Source organism: Struthio camelus, chromosome 18 (assembly GCF_040807025.1).
Source record: "Struthio camelus isolate bStrCam1 chromosome 18, bStrCam1.hap1, whole genome shotgun sequence".
NCBI lineage: Eukaryota > Metazoa > Chordata > Aves > Struthioniformes > Struthionidae > Struthio > Struthio camelus.
In genome coordinates this window covers 16,851,463-16,864,204 of record NC_090959.1, presented here as the reverse complement: position 1 = coordinate 16,864,204, position 12,742 = coordinate 16,851,463, and the positions used below count along the sequence as shown (strand labels likewise).

General features: G+C 43.2%; 1 protein-coding gene across 5 annotated transcripts in view; it reads right to left on the bottom strand.

Moving 5' to 3' along the window:
- Positions 1-2,505: 2,505 nt before the first annotated feature.
- The window catches only part of COL20A1 (collagen type XX alpha 1 chain), a 64,750-nt gene continuing 54,513 nt past the window's right edge, over positions 2,506-12,742 (bottom strand). For 3 of the 5 annotated variants that reach the window (XM_068912531.1, XM_068912530.1, XM_068912532.1), the window contains 5 exons: positions 11,678-11,744; positions 10,755-10,943; positions 8,337-8,414; positions 7,272-7,427; positions 2,507-6,763 (listed from right to left, as the gene is read on the bottom strand). In XM_068912531.1, coding sequence (XP_068768632.1) covers positions 6,750-6,763; positions 7,272-7,427; positions 8,337-8,414; positions 10,755-10,943; positions 11,678-11,744 — 504 coding nt within the window. In that variant the 3' untranslated portion in view covers positions 2,507-6,749. Of the gene's footprint in view, positions 6,764-7,271; positions 7,428-8,336; positions 8,415-10,754; positions 10,944-11,677; positions 11,745-12,742 lie in introns of all 5 variants that reach the window. The other 2 variants (XR_011135321.1, XM_068912534.1) reach the window with 2 other exon arrangements.

Sequence of the window (12,742 nt, the reverse complement as noted above, 5' to 3'; positions counted from 1 at the left end):
AAACTCAGCCAAGGGCTTAAAATCTGGTGGCTCATACAAACCTAGGCTGGCCAAGGCTTGGGCCAGGTCTCAGAGAACCTGTTTGGGCATGGTGGGGTGAGGGAGTCTGAACTGCTGCTGGCTGTTCTCTGCTTGTTTCCAGAACAGAGAGATTCGTAGTCTTTGGAGATGCTAATTTATCCCTTTTCACAGTCACTGAGTTTGCTTATGACAACAAAAGGAAAACAAACAGTCAAACATCTTCAAGGTCTAGTGCATAAATGTACTAACGCAGCTGCAGCCTGCCCTGCCACAGCTGCGCTCGGCACGGTGAGGGGGCCGAATTACAGCTTGTATTCCAGGCAGGCCAGGCTCACAGAGGCAGCCTGGACTCTCGGCAGTGGCTTTTCACATTTCAAGTGCATCGATAAAATATTCACAAGGGCAGGAGGCATGCTGATCCTGGGTAGAGCTGGGTCACAGGCGTCATAGCTCCCGGCTGCAGCCAAAGCCATGCTTGGCTCCCTGTGCAATCTCCTCCTCCTGCGAGCAGTGATGACAACGGAGCAGGTGGGCAGCTTGAATGTGCAGGTACGTTTTTAGGCTGTGCACAGCAAAGGGCCCATCTCAGCTCACAACCTTTTCTGCAAAAAGTTATTAGCAGTTCCACCCCAGCGCACACAGCGGGAGCCCCAGCACCTCCAGGGGATGGTTGCACTGTTATAGCAAGTGAGCAGGCCAGACTGGCAGGAACACAAAACCGCAATTAACTGCCTTGGCAGCACTGCCCTGCCATGCCAGAGGAGGAAGAAAGAGCCACACACTTCTGCTCCATCAGCACCTCAAAAGCAGTGCATGATTAGGAGTGCCAGGGATGATGATGTGTCCCTGAAGACTCAGCACCACTGTGGGGTCACAAAGTTTGGCAGAACAAGATGAGAAATAACAGCCGAAAACTGTTACAAAGATCCTACTGCTATTTGGGGAGCAGCTCAGATAATGCTGAAAAGCCTCCAAGAGGTTCCTAATGCTGCTCGCTGACTTCCTCTGTTTTGCTAACATTGTAAGATTTCTCATAAACTGGCAACCCCATTTCTTTTCATGTGGCGTTAGCATTTCCCCATTTCAGCCACCTCTTTGCTGAGATTTGAAAAAGTACATTCCAGCAAGACTTGCTGAGCGCCTGCTCACTCGCACACTACTTTTTTCAGCTCTCAGCTTTTTAACTGGTGGTATTGGCATCAGGCAAGATATGGAAGAGAGAGGCAGGCTTCTATCCTCAAAGTCCTTTAAGAAAGGAACGGGACAATCTTAAAAACATAGCCACCTCTACAAACCTCAGAAATAGCCTTACTGGAATAAAACTGGAACATGAACTAGGCTATAACTATAGAAAAACGAATAATTCTGCTATTCTAACCCCCTTGCTCCGTAATGGCTAAGATGAAACACAGAGAGCTTTTAGCATGTGAAACACTCTAGAAAGATGTATGCAGTCAGACTGTTAATATTTGTAACCCTCCCAGCTCAGAAGTGATTCCCATCACTTGGTTGGCCAAGTTAATATCAGGAAAAGAGTAAGGAACCAAGGGTGGTAATAAAGCTGCCTTAGAAGAGACGCAACGCAAAGTAATGGGTGCTCAGGATCAGGAAACGGAAAACTGAACCAAAAGACCCCAAAGGCACCACAGTGGTTCACACTTTCCCACCAGCCTAACTCCACTGACCCCAGCAGAACCACTGTATCATGAAGGCAAGAAGGACAAAGGCATAGAAACCTGACTGTAATAACCTAAATTACCACCATTTTTCTAGTTTTCCCTACATTGTCTTCCTTCTGATTCCATAATGCTCAGCTTGTCTGGGTCATTTTTCCAGTCATAAGACACGCAGGGTACTCTATCTGCCGCTGGCTGTTAGGACAAGCTATGTAACCCCCCCTTGCCCTAGCCATTTGGGGGACTCTTCCTCACAATAGCATATCATCTTCTGTGGGCTGATCCACATAGCTTGTACCACCTCCCTTTTGCTTAAGTTTCTCTCTAGACAGTTATCTAGAAACAGTACTCAAGGAAATCCACTTGCCTAGAGACAGACAGACGGACAGACAGACAGACAGACAGAAAGGTCGATGGATATATAAGACAGGTACAGCGCTAAAGAGAGAATCTTCTATCACAGCCTCACTTGCCTAAAAATTCAAATTCATTCAAATTTCAGGACGAGAGGATGGAAATTTTAAAGATATAAGAAGCTAAAGAAATGATATCAGATTGTATCTTTTCACTGTGTGAAAAGAAAGTCTCTATAACACTGATTATATGAGGACAGTGGTAAGAATGAGCAAATCAGGACAAGGGACTTTAGTAAAGGCTCAGCAAAAGGGATGGTAAATAATCTCATTAATTTGTAAAGACGAGGAGACGGCAGGTATCTGTGGGATTTCTCAGGGACTTGTTAAACTCCTGGTTTATCAAGAAATCAGGCTTAAATCCCAAAAAATTATGGCCAAACTCTTTATTTGGGGTGATTAAAGCTTTGAGAACAAAGTCCCTGCTAGGAAAAGATCTGCATGGGAATTTTTAATACCTAATGCGTGGCACTGTTTTCAACTGCAGTTTACATGAAAAGTGATAAATTGGGCCAGAAAAGTACAAAGCGTACTAAAGAACAGTTCAGCCGGGGAAAATGACAGGTTGCGCTCACCAAAGGGAGCACGAGAAACTAATATTCACAAACAGACGGTTTCAGGACTCACTGGCAGAGGAGGGAAGGGCAATTCGGGCTGGGCAGGGACCCCGCAAGCCGCTCTCTTGCCCAACTACCGCGGCCAGCATGCATGCCGCCGTCTCCGCTTTCCCCGCACCGTACCTGCCGCCTGGAGCACCCCGCAACACCGCATCCACCCTCTCCCCTCCCCAGCAAACCTCTGCTGCTCTCGCCCAGCGCTCTTCCCCTGCTCTGCTCCGCACCGTGAAACGCCGCAACGAACCTGCTGCAAAGGGCTTTGAACATCCTTGCAGTGACAAAAAAAGCAAAGAAATGTTTTTTTTCCACGGAAACTGGTATGTATATATACTAGTCAGATCACAGTCATGCAGTTCAATTTAATTAGGGGCTGATGTTTCTCCAACCACAGAAACGTTCTCTTTTCGCTATTTAATAGTGTGCAAAGTTTAATGCTGGATTAGGACATCTCAGTGCCTGAAACCTCCCAAAGGAAAGGCTCCTGGATTCAGAGTGATGGGGTTACAACACGCTTGCACGTACAGTCACTCGCAGCACTGTTGTGTGAGTGCTTCTTGATGAGTGAGGTTCCTAGTTATGTCATGTAGATGTCTTTAGATGCACTCCAAATAATCGCAGTTTATGCGGTCTCACACAGTGGGACGAGCGTTTCTTTCCAGCGTAGCAGGGGTAGCACAGGGGGCTTGTGCTGAAAGCAGGGAATGCCACTTTGGCTTCAGTGATCACAACATTTTGGGGACTTCATCAGTCCTAAGCCCGGCTGCCTCTGAAGGGGAGGCTCTGGCAGTTACTTCAGTGGCGGTCATTTAGGAGTGGCTGAGTTTTTGCTGCTGATGGACGTCTGGGGTCTGGGGTAGCTAAGTCTAAAGAGACGCCGCCGTTCCTCGCTGGCCCAGGACATCTAACAGCAGGGAGGTGGCACCACTCGTTACTTGTCACTCTGCTCTGTTCCTCAGGAGCACCCTGGACTCGTCATGCCCTGCAGGGAGTCCTCCCACCTGGGCAAGGAGAGCAGCACGGCTTTGTTCTTCCACTTTTTCCATCGCTTGTACCAAAAGCCCCATGTTCCTTCCGCAGAATTAGTTTTTCTCCAAACCACTTGCAAAAAGATTGTCTTATACCTACTACTTTGCACGGCTGACGGTGGCCACTGGGCTCCTGCCTGCCTGTTTTAGCCAAGCATCACCATTCCTGCACGGTCCTGGGCTGATCTACAGTTGCACACACCAACTCCAGGCTGGACGAAGGCAGATCAAAGACATGGGTGCCTGCACCAAGCAGGCCTCAGGCACAGCCGCCCACCGTGGACACCCCAGGCAGGGCACCGTCCTAGCCAAGCGACAAGTTGCCAGTTGCTGTATCTGGGTGAGCAGCTCGAAATTCTGCAAGTACCAGTTCCTCCAGCTGTGTAATTGCCACCTTAACCACCTCACAAGTAGTTTCCGATGGGAGCTAGGAGTTTCTGTCATCAGATCTTCATGCCTGTATTTTTCCTGAATTTTTTCTGCTTTTGTGAACACACAAAACTTCCAGGTTCTGTTCAAGGGGAAAGTTTTGAATCAATGATACTAGATGGACTAAACATCCACGATTTCAAGTAAATAAAACCACTCACGGGGCAAAATTTAGGAACATAAGTGGACAAATTGTTTGTGCAGGTCATCTTTCTCCTAGTCAACAGCCCTGATGGGACTGGGTTTTGTTAAAATCTGACTCTTGCTGTTGTATCTGAAACAATCAGACAAAAGCTAATGTCACTTGAAATTCTACTTAATAGATTAAATCTCAAGTCAGGCAGTGAGACTATGTTAATAACTTTCAAAAATAAAGAAAAAAGAAAGAGCTCTATGTCAAATAGCCTGCAGGTACTAGCTTTACACAGACAGAACAGCCAGTTCAGGACTGGGAATCTGGCTGCACTGATTTAAATGAGAACGGAAGCAGAATCACCTGCCAAATGCTGATGCCATGTGTCAAAGTACTTATTTGATCCAGTATGTGAGTGTTTTATGGGCCCAACTTTAGAGTTCTGCTGTGCAAAGAGCACCTCTTTTACCTCCCTGCTTTTTCTTCCCACTGCTTTGTGCTTAAGAGTTGCCACAAGTATTGACTTTTATAACCAATGGTACACACAGAAACATTCTGAATGCAACTTAACATAGGTTTGTTAGATCTATTTTCAGAACGTCTTTAGTTTTCAAGGAATAGGAAAGACAAAGATCAAAAGCTCTCTGACCTATACAAATGGAAACATATAACTCCTCAACATGTATGCAGGGGGTCTATCCCAGTGAATACATCTGCTTTAACTACTGCATTCACAACATGCTGTGTATTTTAGCTCTTCTGACCTCTCCTTTCTTCTGCCTGGAGCTTTTGTCTGTGGCGATACTTAAATCTAAGCTGGAAAGATTTCTGTTTGATATCGTAAGGCGAGTCTGCAAAGCACCAATGTGAACAGAAATTTTACTTCTATCAGTGTGGTATCTCTTTGCACTTCCCTGCATTTACCAAGGGGAATACATCATATTGAAAATATTCATCATTGGGAGTTTTTAGAGAAATAACATGGCCTAAGCCAAGAATTACTTTAAATACTCACAGATTGTGGTAATCACATGTTTACGTGACTCTTGTAGTAGGATTTATGACTCCCGAACAAGTCTGGTATGTTCAGAAACCGCCGTTAGCAAAATTTCTGAATTCTATAGGATTTTTACTTGATGACAAAAAGAAACAATGTTTGGATGCAGTGTCCAAACAACTTAGTTTTCTTAAGGAATATGTTGCTCCACTGGGCGTTTGACAGTCTGATTTCTAAATCTGGACTTACTTGGAGTTAAGAATTCAAAAGTTGGCTACAGCCATGTGAATACACAGCTACCAGTCCACACACAGCTACAGAAATTGCACATCCCAATTAAGTGCACAGGAATATGAATCGTGCTCCATTTTTTGCCTCTTAGCATCTTTGAAAATCTGTACTGCTACTTTTTGCTCCATCCTGTTTTTACAAACATGAAATATTTCATTCACAGAATTTGGCAGCAGGGGAAGTTTACAGCCAGCATAACTGAGCACAGTATAAAGCAGCAATGCAAAGAAGCAGGTGCGTTTTATCAGTATCTGTTCAGTTTGTTGTGAATACATATTAGACTGGAGCTCACACAAGGAGAAGGGTGGAAAATGGCAATTACCTCCATGTCATATGTGTAGAAGTCAGACTCAGAGCTATTCAGTATTTTACCTGATAAAATGTAAAGTAGCTAGCAAGATTGCAGGAGGCAGAGATGGAAAAGGCCGGGAGGTTAATCTCCGGCTCCTCTCAGTACACGATTGTGCTCTGTCTGATCTAAGGTTTTGCTTGGCAGATATCAAGCCCCAGAGAGCACAACTAAACGGTGGCGTTTGTCACATCACAGGAAAGGTTATCACGCTGTCTGCGGTGCTTCTGTACATAATGCCACTGTGAGGAAGCCATCAGCACTGAGCCAAAAGCAGAAACAGTCAAAATGGTGCTAGATTTTATTACACTGTCAGCCAACAGAGAAAACAGTTTTGCTCCAGTGGATTTGCATCTTTGGGTATGAGGTGCTGTTTTTGCCTACACTGGGAGATCCACAGTAACATGTACCAAAAATAACCACAAACCGGCAAAAATCACCTATGTTATTTCCGAGCATTTCAATACTTTTTTTCTTTTTTTTACAAGTCTATCAACCTGCACCTCTGACCGTGTCTTTGCTTTGTGTGCAACACACAGTGTGAATTTGAACGCTGCAGTTGTTTGATGCTGATCAGGAAAACAGACAAGGATGACTGGAGCTCATCTGCATGCAGTCTGGTTTGGTGCCTCTAGTGTTTGATTGACACGTCCTTACAGAAACGATGGGAGATTTAAAAAACAAACAAACAAACAATGCATTTGGTGTTCAGATTGCTGCTTCTCTTGGAGTATGTGGAGCCTTCACCCAGAGATTGCCAGGGCGAAGCACTATCCTCAGCTGCCTCTGCATCAACCATCAGGGGATGAAATCTGTGTATGGAAACATGTGATGATGCCAGTGAACAACAGAATAAATCAGTCTCAAGTACTGAGGAGGAGGGTGCAGTTATTCCTTTTCCCTTCCAAATCTTTTGTCCAGCACAAGTGATTTTCTTTATTTTATGGAACCTTGCACAGTCAAGCCTCTCTGAAATATATACGTAGGAACCGAAATATCGGTCCTCTCTATCCACCACTGAAATATCTCCGGGGACGTTAAGAATTGAAGATACACTCATGATCATTCCTTATACCCAGCTGCTACTGCAATTAAATATATTAATCTATGAATGGTGGAAACCGAGCAGCCAATTCAGCTGGCTTTTGTCCATGTGAATAGACTAACTGCATGTTAATCATCCAAATTGCTTTACAAAGGAAGCTCTTGCAGGACTTACAGTGCCTGAAGGATGAAGGGACTCTACCTAAGTTTAACAGAAGCAACCAAAGAGATCAGTTCTGAAATCATAACTTTTGCATTAAGATAGTCAAGACTTACCTCTTCTACCTGTCCCAAAACATCCAGAGATATCACAACCCCCTGGATATCCAGGCTGTCCAGGATGCCCTCTGACACCAGGAAAACCTTGAGGACCGGTGTTTCCAGGGGAACCCTTTGGACCTGGTTTCCCCAGCACTATTTCTCCTGGTGGGCCTGAAGAAGGAGAAGCATTATAAGCAGTAGCGCATCTACTTCAGTTGGTCGAGTGTAACATCCATGCTATACCGCCTCTATCCTACGTGTCTGTTAATTATCTGAGTATTGTTTCCTCTTTTTGGTGGAAGAATTAGACCTGCCAGCTGGAAAAAGCTCTTCTGAATCCCAGTAACTAGAAGTCTTATCATTAACTTTACGGTTGTCCAGCTCGCCTGAAAATTGAGCCTGTTTATGAGAATCCAAAGTCTGCCTATGTGACAACGCAGAAAATCACCTTAATCCCAGGCTCCATCTCAAAGTCATTGGTTTTGTGTTTTTACATCTCATCTATAAAAATCTGTATACACAAGAATATGTTTGACCATACTCCCCTGTTAGTGCCTGGTTCGTTAAGGCAGTGATAAACTTCCCACTGATTTCAGATAAGAGGGATCAGGATGGAAGAATACACCAAAACCTAACAGATTACTCAAAAGCCCATGTGTTTAAGGAGTTCAATTTGTAACGAGTTTCTATCACTTGACTGTCTGGCCTTGCTTGCACAAAGCCAGAAAACTAAAACTCCCTGGATATGCCTCAGGTCATTAAAACACATCATTGCCTGGTATGTAGGCACTGAAGCTGAGAACGTCAGCCTGCACACTGCAGCTGTGTACCAAAGGGAGAAGGCTGTTTGGTACAGGTAGATCCTTATATCTTAGCAGAGAGGAATTGCAGCAGCTAACAGTACCCTTAAGCTGTTTGATCCAGGATGCTCATCGGTGCCTTCAGCTCTGCCAGCAACACCGCAATGGGAAGGCCAGTCTGCTCACCACAACAGTCCTAAGGCTGAGTGATGCCTTGAATCTGGCAACTGGGAGGTCTGGATCACCCCATGGTTGATACAAAGAGGTTTATTCACTCTACCTGTTCTGCCTCTGGGTCCTTGGATTCCTTCTTCACTGGCTCCAGACATCCCTTTTTCACCCTTGGGCCCTGGCGCGCCTAATTACAGATAAGAGACAAGTTTCACCTACCTGCATTTTGCATTTCACCCTGAATTAAAGCTCCTGCAGTCTCCCCACTCTGCTGTTCTTTGCTGTTTAAGAAGCACAGGATGGTTGCAGCCTTTGGTAAAATAGTCAAACATCTATTTCCTTCAATTCTGTCTGTGCACCACAGGGCAGCCTAGAGAATTGTCCCCTGAGTATTATCAGACACCCGTATATTCAGTTTGAGGTTTAGTGGATATTTACTGGTACTGGAAGACCTCTCTGTTTGTGGCTACACACACCTGGTCCTTCTAAGCACAGTGCAGCCTATACAGTCCAGGTTATCAGCAGGTGTTTAACACATAGGCATACATTTTTGCTCTTGAATCTTCCTCTAGTGACCACAGGGAAATGTCTTCTTAATCCAGGTCTGTATTTCATCCCTGAAGTTCCTCCTCCCTGGTTCATCACTTCTCTCAGTCAGTGTTCATAACTGTCTGTTACCATCTCCAACTGTCTTTTCCAGAATGACCAGTTCCCCAATTCATTTAATTGCAGCAAGGCTCCAAGCAGCATTGACTTGCAGCCCAATATGGGTGGAAAAAAAGAGATTTTTTTGCAGAGAAATTCATAATGCTGGTGTTAGTGCAGTAGCCTGAATATAAGGTCCATTCCCCACTGTTCTTCACATTGCTCAGACAAATCACAGAGCTGAACAGTCTCTTTCTCCAGCTACTGGCTAAGTTAGGTTTGCAGTTTTCTCATGAATTTGCTATCAAAAACTAGTACATTTCAGCAAAACATGTGCATTTTGACAAAATATCATTTCTCATATTTGTAAGATGCAAATGCTTTGATCAGCTCTGTCCTTAAGAGTCTTTTTCAGTGAGACCCATCTCCTCCCATCTCCTCACTTGACAGGCTTGAAACATCTGCACGTTGTTACTTTCCTTTTTCTCTTAAGTAACACTTTGATAAGTTCTAAAGATCACAGCTAAAATAGAATAACACCAGGGGAAGGATTAAACAGGTCTCTAGCTATTTATAGGTGTTAGGCCACCACGGAAACCAATACGTTCGACTTTATTTTGACATTTACCTGAGCCTCTAACAAATGTCCTCAAATCCAAACAAAACATATTCCCATCATTCACTCATACAGTCATTCTTGTGCAGTAACTGGAGCTACTTTTTGTACCACTGCATACTTGCATCAATATTTGAGACACGTTTCTGAACAGGATCCTCTCCTGTTTTGAATTTACATACAAGGACTACTCCAGCAGTTCAAAATCTTCCATCATTTTGCTTTTGGTAGCCACATCTGCATGTTCCAGCTGGTTTCCTTAGTTTCATTAATATCTCTAAATTTACCGTCATTTTCTGGAGCATCTAGGTCCTCCATCACTAAACAGACAATAGGTTTGGAAATGTGTTGAGCCTCTGAAAACATCTTACAGTGAATTTTATTACATAATGATATATGAAATGGCAAAGTTTGAAATCTAGTGTGACACAGTGGGCAGCCAGCCTAATCAGGATTTCTGTTTTGAGAGCCATAGTTAAATGCTATATCTTTTTCAGTCTAAGGGAATAATTTCCCTGAAAGCATCAAGACACTATTTTTATTTTGAATAACTTTTCTCAACCCCCAGTTGCCGACCTTCGCTTATTCTCAGGATTTTGAGATTATATTAATCCACTTCTTTTAGTCACACGTGAGGCTTTTGTTGTTGGAACTATTGTTCCAGAAACCTACTTCCACCATCTGCATTACTTCAGTTGCCTCACGCCTGCCTTCAGCTTTTGCCAAGCGTTGTCATTTCTACCCAGAGGTAATCCGGTCCACTGCCACACTGTTCATCCATATGAGTATTTCTTTTGCCTTTCTGTAAGGAAAGCATCCAGTCCTCTAAAATCAAATTTTCCATCCCCCCAAGTATACAAATGGTAGCAAACTGGCATTCTTCTCAAAGCAGAGCTTGCAAAAAGAGTGTGCTGCGTTTGTTTTCTCCCTACCCTTTGACCCATCTCACTTGGGCTGCTCTATTTGCAGTAAAAACTCTGCTGGAGCTTTCCAACAAGATTAGGAAAGGCCCTCATGGAAAGACGATATTTACAAATACGTATATGCATAACTGTACTTTCAACTACTTTGGTTTGTCTCATCTGCCACTTCACGTAGATAGCACTAAATAAAAGGGTTCTTCTCGACATCGTGATGAGTCCAAGAGGAAAATAGGAATGAGATGAGATAATCTCATGACATATTTTTACTGCTTGCAGCACTGAAGTGCTTAGTTAAAGTATTAAATAAGTGGTAAAATATGCTTAAGAACACTTCTATTCATACCTCTTTCTCCAGGATATCCATCTTTGCCTGGCTGTCCAGGGATGCCGTTTTCTCCTCTTTCTCCATTGCTCCCAGGGGGCCCTGGAGGACCGGGTGGTCCTGGTTCTCCCGGTTTTAATTTTTCTTCCCAAACAGGAACTGGTTTCCTTGCATGTTCATGAATGAATGAGTCAAACTTCAACACATGAGCTGAGAAAACAAGCCAGAAAATGAATATTTGCTTGGCCAGGAACTCAGAAAAAGGGACAAAATCAGAGGATGTTGTCTAAAAAGGCACTTAAAAGTATCAGGTAGTGCTAAAAGGTATCAGTCTGAACTGAAAAAGCCAGACGCTGAAGAGGAAGACTGGCAGCTGAGTCATGATTTTGGTATCTGACCTTGGGCAAACTGTTTCATCTCTTTGTGCATCACAGCACAGGAACTTTTCTACAAATGCCTCATCTCAGGAGGGATCCATTCGATGCCTCTTGCTTTTAACACATGCTGCAACTCCGTTCAGGTGGAACCCCTCTGAGCTAAGCGTTCCAGATTAAATACGTCTCCAAAAACAGGCACCCGCATTTTTTTTTTTCTGTTGCATGAGGTGAATCATTTATTCCATACAAATCACTGCAGTTTTCCCTGAAAGGATCAAGTTTCAAGCTGAACCTCTTTCATTTGAGAAAAAGTAGTCTTTGCAAGGTGCGAAAGGGATTTCCTAAGTAATACTTCACCGGTCTTTTTTCCAATAACTACCCAATAAAAACAATGTAGCGCTGACAAGCTGGCCTGGGACGCTTGCTTTATTGGTGCTTAGCACAGCGCAGGATGGAGGAGCTCTATGGATCACTACAGCTTCAGGCTCTCTCCCCTGTAGTATTGTTCGTGCCTCACCACTGCTCTAGAGGCAGCACAAATTCAGGAGCTGGGTTGGTTATACTTACTTTGAATCATCCGCTCACAAGCCTGGCTAACTAGCTGGTAAATTGTGGCCAGGGATTGTGGTTCCCCCTAAAGTGAAACATATTTTTTTTAAAAAGGAAGTATTAATGTAATCAAAACAAGATCAATATCATAATGCAGGATATCTATCTGCCCGTTCCTCTTGTCAGCTTGAGTTAGAGATATTCATTACTATGAAATGCAGCTTTATTTATTTATTACAAAGCTATGAAGCCATAAAATTCTAATTGGGAAATGTCAATAATTGCTTTTCTCCTGCACATCAAAAGGGCTAGACTGGATCTATGTAATTTATGAAGCTACCAAAAAAGGAGAATAAATTTCACTTTCAAATTTATCACAAAGGATTCTAAGATTGTGTGACCTATAACTCAAAATCCTGTGATATGTAAAACATTTAATACGATCAAATATTACAATATGCTATCTTTGTCTGCACCTTTTATGAATATTGATTCTTACTGTTATTGTATTCTGAAAAAATGATATCAGGGGTTTCTACAGAAAGTTTTAGTAGAGCAAGAAAAAGCAATAAAAATGCAAAAATATTTCTTGAAAATAAACACTGACTCTATCTGTGAAAATTCATAACTAAAACATTGCATCTCTCCAAAGCCATTTATAAAACATACATCTCTGTCTGGATCAATGTGCAGACGCACCCAAAATTAAACAAAAGCTTGGCACAACACCCAAGGGAGGAAAAAAAACAAACAGTTTCATTGCAAAAGTAAGTATACAAAAAGGAAAAGCTGGTGGAAATGCAAGGAGAACAGTGTTAAAAATTACAATACTGAGGCGTTAACTTGAAATTAAAGCAGTTTTTAGCCTCAAGGAGATCTGCAAAAAGTCTCAGAGATTAAAAGGAGGATTCATCTCACATAGTTTTGGGAGTGTATGTCTGCAATTTGAGCCAATCCTCAAGGCACCCAGACAGGCAGGGAAGGGTAATAGGCGCTAGAGGACACGTTTCCTCTGACTTATTTCTTTCTGCTTTCAGGTGAGAATCATGTTCTAAGCATACCTATTTTTCTCTATTGGCTATA